This window comes from Loxodonta africana, chromosome 18, assembly GCF_030014295.1.
Source record: "Loxodonta africana isolate mLoxAfr1 chromosome 18, mLoxAfr1.hap2, whole genome shotgun sequence".
Taxonomy (NCBI): domain Eukaryota; kingdom Metazoa; phylum Chordata; class Mammalia; order Proboscidea; family Elephantidae; genus Loxodonta; species Loxodonta africana.
In genome coordinates this window covers 50,885,052-50,901,028 of record NC_087359.1, presented here as the reverse complement: position 1 = coordinate 50,901,028, position 15,977 = coordinate 50,885,052, and the positions used below count along the sequence as shown (strand labels likewise).

The 15,977-nt window shown below is 36.4% G+C and overlaps 1 protein-coding gene across 8 annotated transcripts in view; it reads right to left on the bottom strand.

The window, feature by feature from the left end:
- Window positions 1–15,977, bottom strand: part of USP32 (ubiquitin specific peptidase 32) — a 205,463-nt gene that overhangs the window by 32,182 nt on the left and 157,304 nt on the right. For 5 of the 8 annotated variants that reach the window (XM_064271349.1, XM_023553508.2, XM_010594271.3 and 2 more), the window contains 8 exons: window positions 13,578–13,737; window positions 7,622–7,776; window positions 5,800–5,881; window positions 4,691–4,765; window positions 4,025–4,163; window positions 3,639–3,744; window positions 2,106–2,279; window positions 1,172–1,346 (listed from right to left, as the gene is read on the bottom strand). In XM_064271349.1, the coding sequence (XP_064127419.1) occupies window positions 1,172–1,346; window positions 2,106–2,279; window positions 3,639–3,744; window positions 4,025–4,163; window positions 4,691–4,765; window positions 5,800–5,881; window positions 7,622–7,776; window positions 13,578–13,737 (1,066 nt within the window). The remainder of the gene's footprint in view (window positions 1–1,171; window positions 1,347–2,105; window positions 2,280–3,638; window positions 3,745–4,024; window positions 4,164–4,690; window positions 4,766–5,799; window positions 5,882–7,621; window positions 7,777–13,577; window positions 13,738–15,977) is intronic. The other 3 variants (XM_023553509.2, XM_010594272.3, XM_064271351.1) reach the window with 2 other exon arrangements.

Below are 15,977 nucleotides of genomic sequence, written 5' to 3'. Positions count from 1 at the left end.
CCCTTCCTCCAAGCCCCTGGCAACCACTGATCTGCCTTCTGTCTATAGGGATTTGCCAATTCTGGATATTTCATACAAAAGGAATCAAAGAATATGCGACCTTTTGTGTCTGGCTTCTTTCACTTAGCATTAATGTTTCCAAGGTTAATCCAAGTTGTAGCATGTAGCAGGACTTCATTCCTTTTTATGGCTGAGTAATATTACATTGTACGTATATACTACAATTTGTTTATCCATTCATCAGTTGATGGACATTCGGGCTGTTTCCATCTTTGGCTGCTATAAGCATTCAAGCACAAGTTTATGTGTAGACATATGTTTTCATTTCTCTTGAATATATACTTGGGAGTGGAACTGCTGGGTCATACGGTAATTATATCTTTAACTTTTTGAGGAACCACAGTGGCTGTATCATTTTATGTTCCACCAGCAATGGACATGTGTTCCTATTTCTCCAAGTCCTCTCCAACACTTATTTTTCTTTTTTGTTTTTACAGGCATCCTAATGGATGTGAAGTGATAACTCATTGTGGTTTTGACTGCATTTCCTTAATGACCAATGACTTTGCAAGATTTTAAAAAGAGTTTCTGGCACGCTTGAAACTAAAAGATGAATCAGTGGGTGCAAAAATGAGCCCACGTTATAAAACCTCATGCACACTGAAATATACCTATATTTGAGATTAGGGTTTCCTCCTAAGATATTAAAGACTGATTGTTCCCTATATTCTATGTATTGTAGAAAAGGCAAATTAGGTCATACAATAAAATATCAATTCTCTTTTGTCGAGCCTTGGATTGCCCATTTTTGTCAGACAGAGGCTTGAATATCCCAAATCTTTAAAGCCTCGAATCATGCTTGAAGCTAGATTGCTAGATTATAACATGCTGACTACTGATCTTTACGAGACCTCATTGCAAACAAATACGCTTTGCTGTTGAGTCAATATCCGATTCATAGCGACCCTATAGGACAGAGTAGAACTGCCCCATAGAGTTTCCAAGGAGCACCTGGTGGATTCGAACTGCCAACTTTTTGGTTAGCAGCCGTAGCACTTAACCACTATGCCACCAGGGTTTCCTGTAAACAAACAGCTATACTTAACTCAAGCTGCTTAAATAAGGTAAAAGACAATGGAGTCAAATAATTTTTCAGAACTTTGTAGCCCACCTGTAATTTCTAAGTGCATATAACTATCCATTGGTAGTGGCAAAGACAAAAAATTGAAAGGGTCAAATCGCACACTTATATGCCCACATGTCTTGCATTTGACTTGGGATCTTAGCTGCCCATGGAACAAATCCACAACAATTGATCTATTCCTTCTCAGATGGTTGTCCCAGGCCTAGCAAGGAAAAAGATCAAAAAAAAAATTTTTTTTTTTTTCAAAATTCAAAAGATAAGCATTTCTACACAAATTCAAAGAACTTGGTTAAATATATTACATTTAAATATTAAGAGCTTAATCTTGAAAAGATAAAAGTTCTCTGCCTAAAAATTTACAGTTCAGATGTGTAATTTATAATGTACAGTCTACTGAGATATTAAAGAAAACCAGCTACTGAATAGAATGTGATTTTTTCTCCTCAGTGTACTGTTGTTCTTGGCTGCCATCAAGTCGCCCCAACTCATAGTGACCCCCACCACGCCCAATGTAACAAAATGATGCTGGTCCAGTGGCATTCCCAGGACCAGTTCTGTTCAATCTAGCAAATAATAAATTTGGATGCAAAATTGCATTTTTTCTTTGTTTTTACCACGGTAACAATGATGAGTATTAAAGTTCTTTGTCCATTAAAAAGTAGATATAAAAAAGTGTCTACGTGCCCCGGTAGGCATTACTTTAGCAATTACGGGTACTCTGGAAGTTACACTGGATAGTTATTCCTGCATTCCCTCCCACAAAGTTTACAATGTGAAATGGTAACATTTTTCTATTTTCACTAAAGCTGCTTGTTTTGGCATTACTGTACAAGAATGAAGCAAGGGAATATAAATTCTTTTGCTTTCACAGTAAAATTCTGATCACAGGAAAGTTGCTAAACTCACTTGTGGCTAGAAAAATTAATCTATTGCTTACAGTAGTAACTCAAAACTGACAAACCTCTGCAGCTACTTCCCAGTCTGGTCGGCCATCACTGTCCTTCAGTTCCACATACGGCTTCTCATGGACTCTGTTAAGATCTTCATGAAGACCATCCAAGAGAAAAGCCAGAAGTTCTTGGGAGTCTTGCTGCTGGAAGCCATTAAACCTGGGAGCATATTTTGCTATGGTCCACTGTAAAAATGAAGAGTCAAATTCATTACTCCCTACCCCATAAAATTAGAATGAACATGCCCCATAATTCAAGCAGAGGCATTTAAAGAAAGTAAACAGTAATAGTATTTGCCTGCTTCTATTTCAAAAAATATATTTTGGATAATTATGAAATCTTTCTCATCTTAATCTCAAAATGACAAAGAAAAAAAAATTTTTTTTTTTTGGCCGATACTAAGTGGTCCCAGTTCAGTATCGTATCACAAATGGAGTTCTTTAGGCACACAGATATTAAAGATAGAAATATCAAAATAGGGTTTGCTCACACACATTGAAAGACTTCCTGTTCTATGCAATATTTTCTGTCATAGTTGACTTTTCTGGTCTTTTTACATTGCAACTTTTATTATTAGAGGCAGAATAGCCTAGTGTTGAACTGTGATGACTTGCTTACTAGCTTATAACCTTGGCCAAGCTACTTAACTGCTCTGTGCCTTAGTTTCCTGAGCTGTAAAATAGAGATAACATTGCCTTACATTATAGGGCTATTTAGAGGAGTAAATGAGTTACTGTAGTTTTATGCAAAGAGCTCGTGGCTTCTATGTTTGTTGGCCATTCTCACCCAACATTTTTTACATGTTGCCATAAAAAAAAATTAGCATAGTATGCTTATGAAAATACCTTGCCAGGGAGGGCATGGTTGGCAAGTAAACACAGAAGGCACGTGGTATTTGCGAAAAAATATGGTAGTACACATAAAAGTAATTAGAATAGTGTCTAGCAAGTGGTAAACAGTCAAATTGTTAGCTATTATGGTTATTAAATTTTACTGTGAAAAGCTGTTGCCTTATTTTTAGTAAAAATAATCCCAACTTCACTAAAATCTACCACATAGGATACTAATTTTACATTAATATTAATAAAGGTTTACACATATATCCATTAATCACATTCTTTCTTTTTGCTACTTTTTAAATTCTATAGGTAGAACTAATTATCTTAGTAATATTGAAAATTTACTGGGGGTAACTAAACCCTGAGGGTCGGCTTGGAGTTAGAATAGCACTAATAGTGAAGTACTAACAAAGCAAGGCTCACAACACATACAATTAAGATATTTGATAAATTAGTAAAATGAATGACACCTCAAATTTAGACTGTGCCTTTGGTCTCTTCCTGCTCATTACATCTAGAGCAGTATTCTGCATGTATCTGAACAAGCAAAAAAGTATTTGAATCTGGTATCTGTCTAGTGAAGAATCCAAAAACATTTATTAAACTAAAACTAAAAAGCTAAGTATAGAAATCATGTAGAGAAAAGTGATTTCTTGGACAACTGTTTAGGAATTAAATACTTTCATATTATTTTAATCTTCTTACCCGAAGCTTTAATGGTGCAACATTCTTCTGAGTTCCACTCCAAAGTTCCTGGACTAAATCCCCATAGCATTTAGCCATATGCCCTTTCATACCAATGGGATTTGTCCTAGAAGTTTAGGAGGAAAATTTGTTGTCAAAGAGTCTCTTAAATCACAAGCATGTAGGCGGAAATGTCTATCATCCATTTTTTTCACATCAAAATATCTTTTCTTTATAAAACAACAAAGCATCCCTTGGCCTGTATTTCACAGTAAATAGGGCAGGGCAAATTAGATGAGACAAGATTTTTTTTCTCCTCCAGGGTGAAGAAAGAGGAGATTTAGGTGATATTGGGTTCATATCAAAGTCAAAGGAGGTCAGGAGGCCAATGGCTCAAGAAACATTACCTGTTGAGTTCATAAAGATGTCTCCCTGAGATAAAATACCGTGTCAGTGGTTGTGTGTTGCTAACACATTGGATGCTTGAGTTCATGAAGCATGTATTTCCCAGGTTACTCAGACCCGTGGCTCCCTTTTCTGTGGGAACTAGAACAAACAACATGAGGACTGAAGCCCAGCGGTAGAAATACACCATAAAACAAACAGTAACCTGAATTCAATGCAATGATTTTTGTAATAATTTTAATTAGCTAAATGGGGCTAATCTTTCTCTACCTGGTCTTTCAGTGCTAAAGTAGAGAAGGCTTTCCACAGAGTGTCTTTCGGCAATCTTGATAATTCTCGGACATTTGTAATCCTGAAGCAGCAATTAATTGCTTTAACTGCTAACGTATTTTTTAGCATTCAAATAATTCTTCTCTCTTAGTATTATGTCTTTAAAATATATATAAATTAGCTAGTTACAGGGTTAAAAAGGAATTGATTTTATGTATCAATGATTCAAATCTCTAGGTTTATGAACATCAAATTCTGCTTCAAGGAAAAAAAAGGGGGGTTATTAATTTAGAACTAAAAAAAGGTTGTTAACGCTTCAATAGTTGACTTCTATTACAAAACAAAACAGAATAAATCTAAAATCATCTGTTTAAAAAAATAATACACTGGAGACTTACCCTTGTGTCTGTCTATTTTACTACTGTTTGCTATAAAGGACATCTCCTCAGGCCAGCTCATATCTTTGTTGCGAACTAGAAAGGCAGAGATAGTAATCTGTTAACTTCCTAAGCACCCAATTCACACCTACTCAATTGCTTCTGACAAAAAAAGAAAAAAAAGTTATTTCTAAATCAGAAACTGAAAAATATCATGATTTTTGAAACTGGTTCTGATGCCATTTCTCCTGTTTATACTGGGGATTATACGGTCACTTGATTAGAACTAGTAAGTTATTCCTTAAATTGCCTACTTGAAGTAAAATTATACTCAACATTTATTAGAAGTAATTAAAGCACAGGCATAATGGAATTTCTTTAATTTAAAACATCAGAAATATTGCAATTCTTTCTTAAATTGTGGCAACTGTCAGAATAATCTACTCATTTTAATACAAAGGCAATTAGCAACGTTTCCATGGATCTTGATGAGAAAAGACACACACTGAGTTTTCAATGACATCTGTGCTAGTGTGTACATCTATGTGTAAAGATACAAGTAGATCTGTTTGTGAGTGGCCAGTGTTGATGACTAATGAAGGCCTGTGCCATTAAATTTCTAAGCAAGTTGGTCTCTTTAAACTCAAGAGGCAGCTTGAAACTTTTAAAATGTAACAGTGAATTAACTTGTCTTTTTACCCAATGTTACCTCCTCTTGCCAGCTAAAGAAAGTAAACATGTTTTTGTAAGACAATATGTTATTATTAATGATATAAAAATTTTTTTAAAGCTGTTAAAGTATTACGGAGATATGTTCTTAAAAAAACAACACCACTAAATTTTCCTTTTAAAGGCAATCTAAATAGCATATAGGACTACTTAATGGTTCAATGGGTTTTTTTAATACGAGGAACATGATGATCAAATAATAGTTGCCTTGATTATTGATGTTGGCAAATATCAGCAACTGCATTGGTATCTGGTTGCCCACAGTTGGGTCACACTCAAAAGCAAAATGAAATAAAACTCACTGTAAGAGTGAAGAAGATAATGATAATAACTAGTCAGTAACTAGATCTTTACAGTCTTTCCCTAAAAATCTAATACAGCTGCATGCTTCCATCTTGTACCTTCAATTACCAAATGCTGTTCATCCTGGATTTTCAAGTATTCCAATCTATGATCCTCATCGTCCAGAAGAGTAAGGTAATTCTGTAAGGAGAAGGAAATGTTTATGCTAACTTGATGAGTAAGCTTGAAATATGGAAATAAAATGAACGATAAAAGCTTCCTTGCAGATACATAACTCATGTCTCAGAAATCTGGCGTATAGTTGGTTCAGAGATATTTATAATTTAGGTGGCAAAATGAGAAAAGACAATGCATACTTCATAAACATATATTCTATGACCCCAAAACAAAAGTTATATAGAATTATATGGAATTCGCCACATATCAAATCAAAATTCACTGAGATTTAGATTTTATGACGGCTTGCAGAAAATAAATTTTCTCTTGTATCTAGTACGAAATACAGTACATGTGCTAAATGGAACTTGATGACTTACTAGGAATTGAGAATGTCATGCAGTAGAATTCTGTGTTTTGTTTACATTCATCTTGTCAAAAGCGCCTACAAAATTAATTCACCTAATTCTCGCAACTACCCTGAAGTAGAAACTATTATTTCCCTCATTTTACTCTTGAGGAAAGTGAGGCACATAGAAGTTAAACGACTTGCCCTTGGTTACACAACTAACAAGTAGCCAAGTCAGGATTTGAACTCTGGAAGTGTGGCTATAGGAGTTATGGTCTTAACTATTATACTGTACTGACTCTCAGTGGTGACTAAAGGAAAAGGAGAAGAAAGAAGGCATCAGGAAAGAGAGACCTGATTAAAACTACTCTTATGATCAATCTAACAGTATAATCTATATTGAATATATTAGGAATAATACGTATTAGCAACTTAACAGCATTGCCTCTGAAGAGAATGGAGGATAAGGGTCAGATGATGGGAGGGAAGAATTTTGCACTATATATTTTTGTATTGCTTGACTTTTTTTAACATGGGCACAAGTTACCTGGAAACAAATCCCAAATAAATCTATTTAGTTATTAAAAGAAAGAAAAGATATTTGTCATTACTTAAGAATATAGTAATAATCTCTGTAAGACTGTAGTGTCCTTACCTAGACTTTCTTGAACCATGGACGGTGGATGAATCCCTGAAACTATTGCCCTGAGTTAACCTTTAAACCTTAAACCAAAAATATTCCCTGAAGTCATCTTCAAAACAAACAACAGTTTAGCTTAACTAGTTACAAAGGAAACCCTGGTGGTGTAGTGGTTTAAGAGTATGGCTGCTAACCAAAATGCTGGCAGCTCGAATCCATCAGGCGCTCCTTGGAAACTCTATGGGGCAGTTCTACTCTGTCCTATAGGATCATTAGAAGTCAGAATTGACTCAATGGCAATGTGTTTGGTTTTGGGTTTCTTTTTTTTTTTGAGCATTATGCTCTTTAAGAACTATCTATGGGGATCAAATTGACAACAGCAACACAAAAGATTAGACAGGAACCCTAGGGGGCAGGGAGTTTACGTTAATTGATAATGGTTGTACAACCTAAAGAATGTAATCAATGTCACTAAATTTTACATGTAGAAACTGTTGAATTTGTGTATGTTTTGCTGTGTATATTCTCAACAACAAAATAAATAAAATTTAGAAGGAAAAAAATAAAAAGTTTATACACTGTCCTTGACCAACTGTTATTGTGGGTCTCAAGTGACAAATATCTATACGTATACATACAGTAATCTACAAGTTGAAGTTTTCATTGAGATCCTAGACACGGTTTTTAGCATAATTATGGTAGACAAAAACCCCATACTCATGAAACATGGATTTAACACCTGATCAGGGCTTGGCCTGACTGAGATGCCTCTTACCTCACTGTTGTATAACCACAGGCGCATATCTTCCTCTTTGATGCGCAGCCTCTGAGATAGATATTCGTGGATTTCCTTGATGGTCTGCATTCGACTAAAACAGCCTGTATAGGCTAACACCCGCTTTAAAGGAGCATTCGGAGAGGGTACATTCCCTATGGTCATAGTAATCACAATAAGGAAAAAGGCAGATGTAAAAAATTATGCATCCTTTTCAGCAATGAGGATCATATTATTTTAGGAAATAATGATGACAAATGGGAATTACAGGTTTAATAACTTTATAAATTAAGAGTACCATAAAGTTTTTAAAATGAAGTCAGGAGACCGAGTTTCTTAGAGGTAGATCGACAGTCTAAACTCTGGAAGGAAAAGCAACAAAAACCCAAAGGCTCAAGTAACTAGCAGTATTTGGATTCCAAGAAATGTGGGTATGTGTTGGCAAATATCAACAATAGGCATTGGTACCTGGTTGTCCACAGTTGGGCCATGCTCAAGAGCAAAGTGAAATAAAACTCTGTAAGAGTAGAGATGATAAAATGGGATTGAATTTGAATTCCAGTTCGGTAACTGGATTCCCCTGATCCACTTTCTTAACAAACTGTCTTTGAATTACTAATCTCATCCCTCTCACTCATTAAATGGCCCAATTACCTGGCACATTGGTACAATTACACAAGAAAGAAAACTTTACTTCAAATTCTAAGTAGGCATAGACTCTAGATGACTAAAGAGAGCTTTAAAGTGAAGCCAAGACGCTTCCCATGATAAAAAATTTGCCCTGTTGAAAGATCATGAGAGGAAAAAAAAAATCACACGGCCTGTCTGCCGAATAAGATGACAACACACATGACCTTGAATTCCTGAAGGGTTTGTTATGGAATGAATTATGCCTTCTCAAAATATGAGCTGTAAATTCTAATTTCTATGCCTGTGGTTACAGTCCCATTCAGGAATGGGTTGCCTGTGTTAATGAGGCAAGATTAAAGTAGGGTGTATCTTCAGTCAATCTCTTTTGAAATATAAAAGAGATTAAACAACCTGAGAGAGAGAGAGAGATGGGGTGAGATAGATGCCAAGACACATGGAGATCTCCAAGAAACCAGGATGCAGAAGTTGAAGAGACAAGCACCTTCCTCCAGAGCTGACAGAGAGAGAAGGCCTTCCCCTAGAGTTGGCGTTCTGAATTTGGACTTCTAGCCTCCTAAACTGTGAGAAAATAAATTTGTTTGTTAAAGCCATTCACTTGTGGTATTTCTGTTATAGTAGCATTAGATAACTGATACGGAATTTGGTACTGGAAGAGTGGGGTGCTGCTCTAACAGATACCTACAATGTACAAGCAGTTTTAAACTGCGTAATGGTTAGAGGCTGGAAGAGTTTTAAGGTGCCTTTTTTTTTAATAGTAAAAGCCTCTGACTCACAGCAATCCTACAGGACAGAGCAGAGCTACCCCACAGGGCTTCCAAGGAGTCATCAGTGGATTTGACCATCGACCTTTTGGTTAGCAGCAGTATCTCTTACTTAACACTGTGCCACCAGGGCTCCTGGCAATGGGGTTTTGTTTGTTTTTTGATAACAGTAAAGGTCTGGGTTGCCTTGAAGAGACTGTGGGTAGAATTATGGATGTCAAAGTCAATTCTGGTGAGGGCTCAGAAGAAAGTGAGCAGAACTATAGAGAAAGTCTGTATCATCTTAGAGAATACATATGGTGCCAACAAAAGAATGTTGCTAGAAATGTGGACGTTAAATGTTCTTTGGGTGAGGTTTTAAAAGAAAGCAATGAATATGTGCTTGGACAACAGAAGAAGGGCAATGCTTTTTATGCAGTGGCAAAGAACTTGCCCGAATTATGTTCAAATGTTTGGTGAAAGGTGGACTTGCAAGTGATGAACCTGGATACCTGTCTGATGAGATTTCTAAGCAAGATCTTAAAGAGGCCATACGATTTCTCTTTGCTGCTTATAGTAAAACGATATAGGAAAGAGATGGACTTAAAGATGAACTTTGCAAAATGAAAACTTAAGAAGATTTAGAAAAATTCTGTTGTACAAGCTAAGGAAACATATCCTAGAATGTTCACCAGGGACGTGGCTACACAATCTTTTTGTTAAAGAGAGTAAGCCTGTGGACTGATGAATCTAACCAACTACCACAGCAGAAAACCCATTAGCTTAGACTGAAGGGGATGGAGAAAGAACAAAAGGAAAGAACGCTGTCTGTCTCTCAGAATTCAATAGGCAGGAAACAGACCAAAGGAGTTACATCTGTTGTAGAAAAGAAAAGAAGAGGACCATTTCTAGAGCAGCTTAGGGACCAGCAGAACTGTTGGAAGGAACATGGGAAGCAGGGTCTTCTTGGTTTCAAAGGGTGGAGCCACAACCTCCTAGGTTTCAAAGAGTTAGATTTTTGCCAACTTGGTTCTGGAGTGTGGGGCTGCCATTAGGCGTGCCAGGGGATGAGACTGCCGTCCAAAGCTGAGGGGATGGGACTGCCATACCTAAGGGGCAGAAGAACAGGGACTGCTAGAGCTGAGGGCGTGGGGTCGCCACTCAGCTGGACTAGGAGAATGGGGCTGCCTACAGCTGGGAGCAGAGTTGCCATCCCAGAGGGCCTGAAAGGTGGAGCTGAAGCCCAGGGCCAAGGGGCCTCCATCCAGAATCCAAGGGGTGTGGTCAATACGCAGAGTCTGGAGTAGGGGGCCATTGCTCAGATGGTCTCAGAGAAGGGAGAATAATTTTCAAGTCCTGAGAGCTAATGTAATTTGTTTTGCTGGGTTTTGGGCTTGGTTGGTGTCTGTTATCCCTTCTTTCCCTCCAATTTCTCCCATTTGTAATAGAAACATCTGTTCCTCCATTATACTTTGGAAACAGATAGCTTGTACTCTAGATTTCACAAGTTCACAGATGAAGAGGAATTTTGCCCCAGGATGGAATATGCCTAAAGTCTCAACCACATTTGATTTAGATGCTTCAGAAGATGAGATTTTTGGACTTGGAGTTAAGACATTTGGGATGATGTGATGGGGTGAATGTGTTTTGCATGTGGCAAAGACATGCGTTTTTAAGTGCCAAAGAGTGGAATGTTATAGACTGATTTCTGTCCCCCCAAAATATGTGCTGTAAATCCAAACCTCTATGCCTGTGGTTACAATCCCACTTGTTACGTTAATGAGACAGGATTAGTGTAGGGTATATTTTGAGTCAATCTCTTTTGAGACATAAAACAGATTAAACCCAAGCTAGCAGAGTGAGAAATGAGGTAAGACAGGTGCCAAGACACATGGAGATCTCCAAGGAACCAGGAAGCAGAAGCTGAAGAGACAAGAACCTTCCTTCAGAGCCATCAGGGAAAGAAAGCCTTGACCTTGAGCCGGTGCTCTGAATTTGGACTTCTAGGCCCCTAAACTGTGAGAAAATAAATTTGTTTGTTAAAGCCATTCACTTGCGGTATTTCTGTTGTAGAAGCACCAGATAACTAAGACAGGGTTCAAGGTAGAAACCCAAACAGTGGCAGTACAGGGCAGAGTGAATATAGAAGAAAGAATGTATCAAGGCTAACCACATAATTCAATAGAGGACGGAGATAAATTGACAACAGATTATGAAAATCAAAGACAGTTGCTAAAAAAAACTTGCTAAACCCTGGTTAACTATTCAGCCAAAAATCCAGACCAAAGCTGTGGTTTAAATGGTCATTTCTGCCTATGGGAGATATTTTTTTGAGTAACCCAAAACAAAAATATAAACTTAACATATTAGTATAATTCCTTTAGTGTACAATTACATATTGTAGGTAGTTTCCCACCCATTCAATGGTTACATTAGCTTTTTTCCTCCCATTAAATGTGCTTTTAGTGAGCTTCACTTATTAAACAAGGCTGAGAAATGTACTGGCATCATCTGCTTTTTTCAGAACATGTAAAAAGAATTCACTCACCTAAGATGGGCTGAAAACTCATCTATGGAACAATGACTTCTGTAGCCTTCTCTATAGAAAAGGCTATATCTAAGTCATTTTAGCTGTGGCAAAGTTTGTATATCTGCCACTTCAAAAGGAATAAAACAGTCTTACAGTAAACAGCTGTAACAAGTGGAGTAATGAGAAAGATGAACACTATATTATAGCAGAACAAATCCAAACCATGATCAATTTTTAAACACACAGCAAAGCAAATCTTTTACTATCAGCAAGCAAAGGATAATTCCCTAAAAGAAAACAAAAGAGCAAATTTCTCCAGTTACAAATCAGAAGATTAGTTATAAGATTACAGCAAGAAAGCATATTTTTGTAAACTTCAAAATGATTAATGATTGATTTCACAACTAATTAGTAAGAAATAAAATTTCAAATTAAGAATAAATTTGGTGCATCAGAGCTACCCAGGTCTAGGATTGAGAAGCACCTGCAAGTGTAGCATCCACATCAATCTCTATTGTCTGAAGCCACATAAGAAAACGTATTTGAGCTCTATAGAGTTTTTACAGCAAAGCTCATTAAGCAGGCGGCCACTTATTACACATAATTTTGTGCTTTCAAACAGCACCAACAAATCTAGTGGAATTTACAGAAGCAGCAAAAATCTAGGATCAGCACAAGAGTTATGAAGGATACTTACTAAAAGCGCAACAACACATCTTGCCTCTCATGTTATCTTACAAAGAGAATTGAAAAAGACATGCTATGGATGCCATGAAGTCAAGGCTAACATATTTAATGGAAAATTAAATCAAGAATGTTTGATAGAGATTCTATTTCATCGATGTAATTTTATTTGTTCCTTTATTTGGACATTTTCCCCAAATACAAAGTTTGGTTAGGGAGAGGGCACTGCTCTGCTCTAATTCTTACCAAGTAATACCTGAAAGAATCTTTATATAGTATCTGCATATAACCTTAAGGACGATATACAACTAACTCTACTCAATTTTAAAGGAGAGATGGTACTTATAGGGTTGGCATATTAAGTCGTATTAATTATGTAATACACTGGTGTTGTTAACACAAAGTCTGAGACTTTGTATAAATGGATGTACTCATTATTTACTTCTGAAGAAAAAATTGCAAGGCAAAAGCACAGAGCAAGTTCTGCCCACAAATAACATTTACCTTATAGAAAAATTAAAGGGGAAATTTTTGCTTGTTATACAGTAAAATGGGAACTTAATTATATGTCATTTTGATAGTCTTGGTGTTTTTCAAAGCAAATGTATCACTTTCAATTTAAAAAATATACTCTTCAATCTGTATTATCTGACTCTTACAAAGCCTCCTTTGACCTAGCTTGAGAAATGTATTACATTTTGAAAAAACAAACAACAACAACCTCCCCCCCCTCCACCGAAAGTCCCAAAAAACTGACACCTATCATTTTGGCCTGAAGTACTGTACCCCTTTGCTGCCACCACCTGACTAGGCATAACGCAGTGATCAATAGGATAATTTACCTTATAGCAAAACCTCTGCTGTTATTAGGCTGTTATTTATCAATCTAAGGGTAAGCAGAAGGCCACAGGCACAACGATTTATTTTGAATAGGATTGGAATGATTCATTTCATCCTTGTACTCAGAGATAAGAACTGCCAAAGGAATTATTTCTTATGAACTTCAGCGGAGTTGAAAAGACCAGCCAATGACTAGCACACTACAACTTAGGCCTAGCAAACACTTAGAGTGGCTTGTCTCAAAGAAATAATGTAAAATCTTTCTCTATTGATTCTCTCTGAGTGTTTACAAACCAGAAAAGGAAACAACCCTCCTGAGTCTGCTCTTGCCTCTCTCCCAGCCATTCTTGCGCATGACCATAGATCTAAGCCCCACCAGGGATTTACTGATTCTGCTTGAAAGCAGACGGCAATCGGTATTAGTACAGTGGCACCAGATGTTGAGCAACTTGGTTTGCCCTTCTTTTTTTTTAAGGAAATGCACGGTATTCTTGCTGCATTCTTAAGTTACCTCTCGGTAAATGCTGAGGAAACATTCTCAGGCTCATCATACCCATATTCACCCAGATGTTAGACTGCTGTGTCCGAGTGGCAGGCTGCTGTCTCAGGAAAAGAAGATAGCGAGGAAATAATTCCAGCTCTGGGATGTCTGTCTTGCTATTCTTGATCACCTGATGTTTTAAAAGACAAAAAGTAACCACCCTAAAAGAAAAAAAACTTTCAATTTAAAAAAAAAAAAAACTTCTAAAAGATTTATCTTTAAACTAAAATGTTGAAGAGGTTCACTACCTATAAAAAATAGATTACTTATATTCACAGATTTAAGTTACATGGGCTTGAGTACTCTCAGGGTCCTGATGATGGATGTATCTTCCAAGATTGGAAACCGTGGTCATTTTCTCCCTTTTCATTCAGAAGTGAGTAACACCAACATTAAGGAAAAAATCTTAAATGTTATCTATAATTCTACTATCCTCAAACCATAACTCTTTTCACTTTTATATTTCTCATGTATATAGATGACTGTCTTTTTAAGGATGAATTCTCAGACTAGAACTACAAGTCAAAAAGTATGAAAGTATTTGTCGTATTTCCACGCAAAGTGTAGCCATTTACAATATTCCCAGTAATGTATGAGAACTACCTTCATAAAACCTTATCAAAGAACGTTATTTAAAAACATTAAAAAAATCCTATTTTTTTAATGCACAGAGAGAGCAATATAAATGTGCTTCCATTTTTATTTCTTATATTAGCAGTGAGGATAAAAATATTTCCAGATAAAAATTTACTATTAAAAAAAAATTTAATACTTATGTTCTACTTGTATAATTAGTTTGTTCATATAGCTGTATCTATATCCTTTTTGTCTGTGATTAAAACAACTAAATTAGGCGTACAAAACTAGACTTACATTGTTGGAACAGAATTTTTCCCTCCAAATTACCTGCTTTCCAGCCCCCAGACAAAGGGAGACATTTCTTACCAAAATATTGCTTTATGGGTTTTAAAAGTAGCATATTGCCAATTTAGAATTCCAAAAGGATATCAGGGTTAGAACTCTTTAAAACAGAAAATCTACACAATCTTTATCAGCCTCAAGTGATTAGGCATCTACTTTATTTCCCTTTGCCCTAGTAAACAATATTTTCTGTAAGAGAACATTTTTAATATCAAGAAGGGGCAGTAAAGAAACAAAAAAAATGCTACAAACCTCTTAAGATTATTCTGCACATTCCAATATGCTATGCTATGGCACTCGAAAGCCTCCATTTGGGAGCTTTATCAACGCCTACTTAAATCACCCACTATTATTACCTACTTAAATGGTAAGCAGTAAAAGGAGCTCTCCCTGACACCCTCCTCAAAGACGCCTGGAAGGAACAAAATCTATCATCTCTCCTAGATAGGCGCTGACAGCTGCAAAGCCAATGGTAATTTCTTACGACTCCAGTTTAAGTGTGACTTTGGAAGAGATAAGTAATTCAGCATTTGTAGTTGTCAGAGTACTTAATAAAATATCTCTGGCAGAATCTAAACTGATAATGAAGTACTTTTTATGATATAATATATTTTGCTTTTCAAGATAATAAGTGATCTAATAAGCAAATTACAGTTGGGGATTGGTTAATAAACTATGATTTATGTACAAAAGCATGTGTTTATGTACGGATGTGTAGGATTCTTTTGAAGCCAACAAACCCTCAGTTCCTCATTTCTACTTAGGCAAAATTTTTAAATACGTAAAATTGTTAATAATTCCAAATCAGTATCAAAGTTACACCAGAAGTCTTTATATCAGACTTTTACTTTTTGGAAGTTACCTAGTTTACTTTATCTCATCTATGGAAAACCTTCCTGGTATGAGAAAGTCATAGCTGGGCTATTTTACAAAAAAGGAGAGTATTTCTTAATATACCAAAATAATTTCATTATAAGGTATTTCACTGCACTGACAATGTAAAAAAATGAGGCACAACAAACGATGCTATACAGTTAACTTACTAATATTTCAGTATTAGATATTCCAAGTCCAAATCATCTTAGAGCACTTTACCCTAAATGACTTATCCTAGTCTTGGCAACAAATCAGAATTCACCAAGTTTGAATTCCTGTTGTCATATATTGTGATCTTTTATATACACCTCCTTCAATAAGACAAACCACAAAAAGCCACAAAAGTAATCTCTGCACTACCCTCCCACATTCACTCAACTTTTTGGCACTGGGTCTTGGGCTTTCTCACCAGCCTAAGACCTCCATTATCCTAGATGATGTCTGTGTTTATGTGGATGGCACATTTAACAGCCCAGCCTCAGAATTCCTTGATTTCCTTTAGTCCAGTGACCATTTTCTCCCCTCCATCTTGGCCGCCCACTCCCACTGGCACATCATTGTATAGCTGGTACC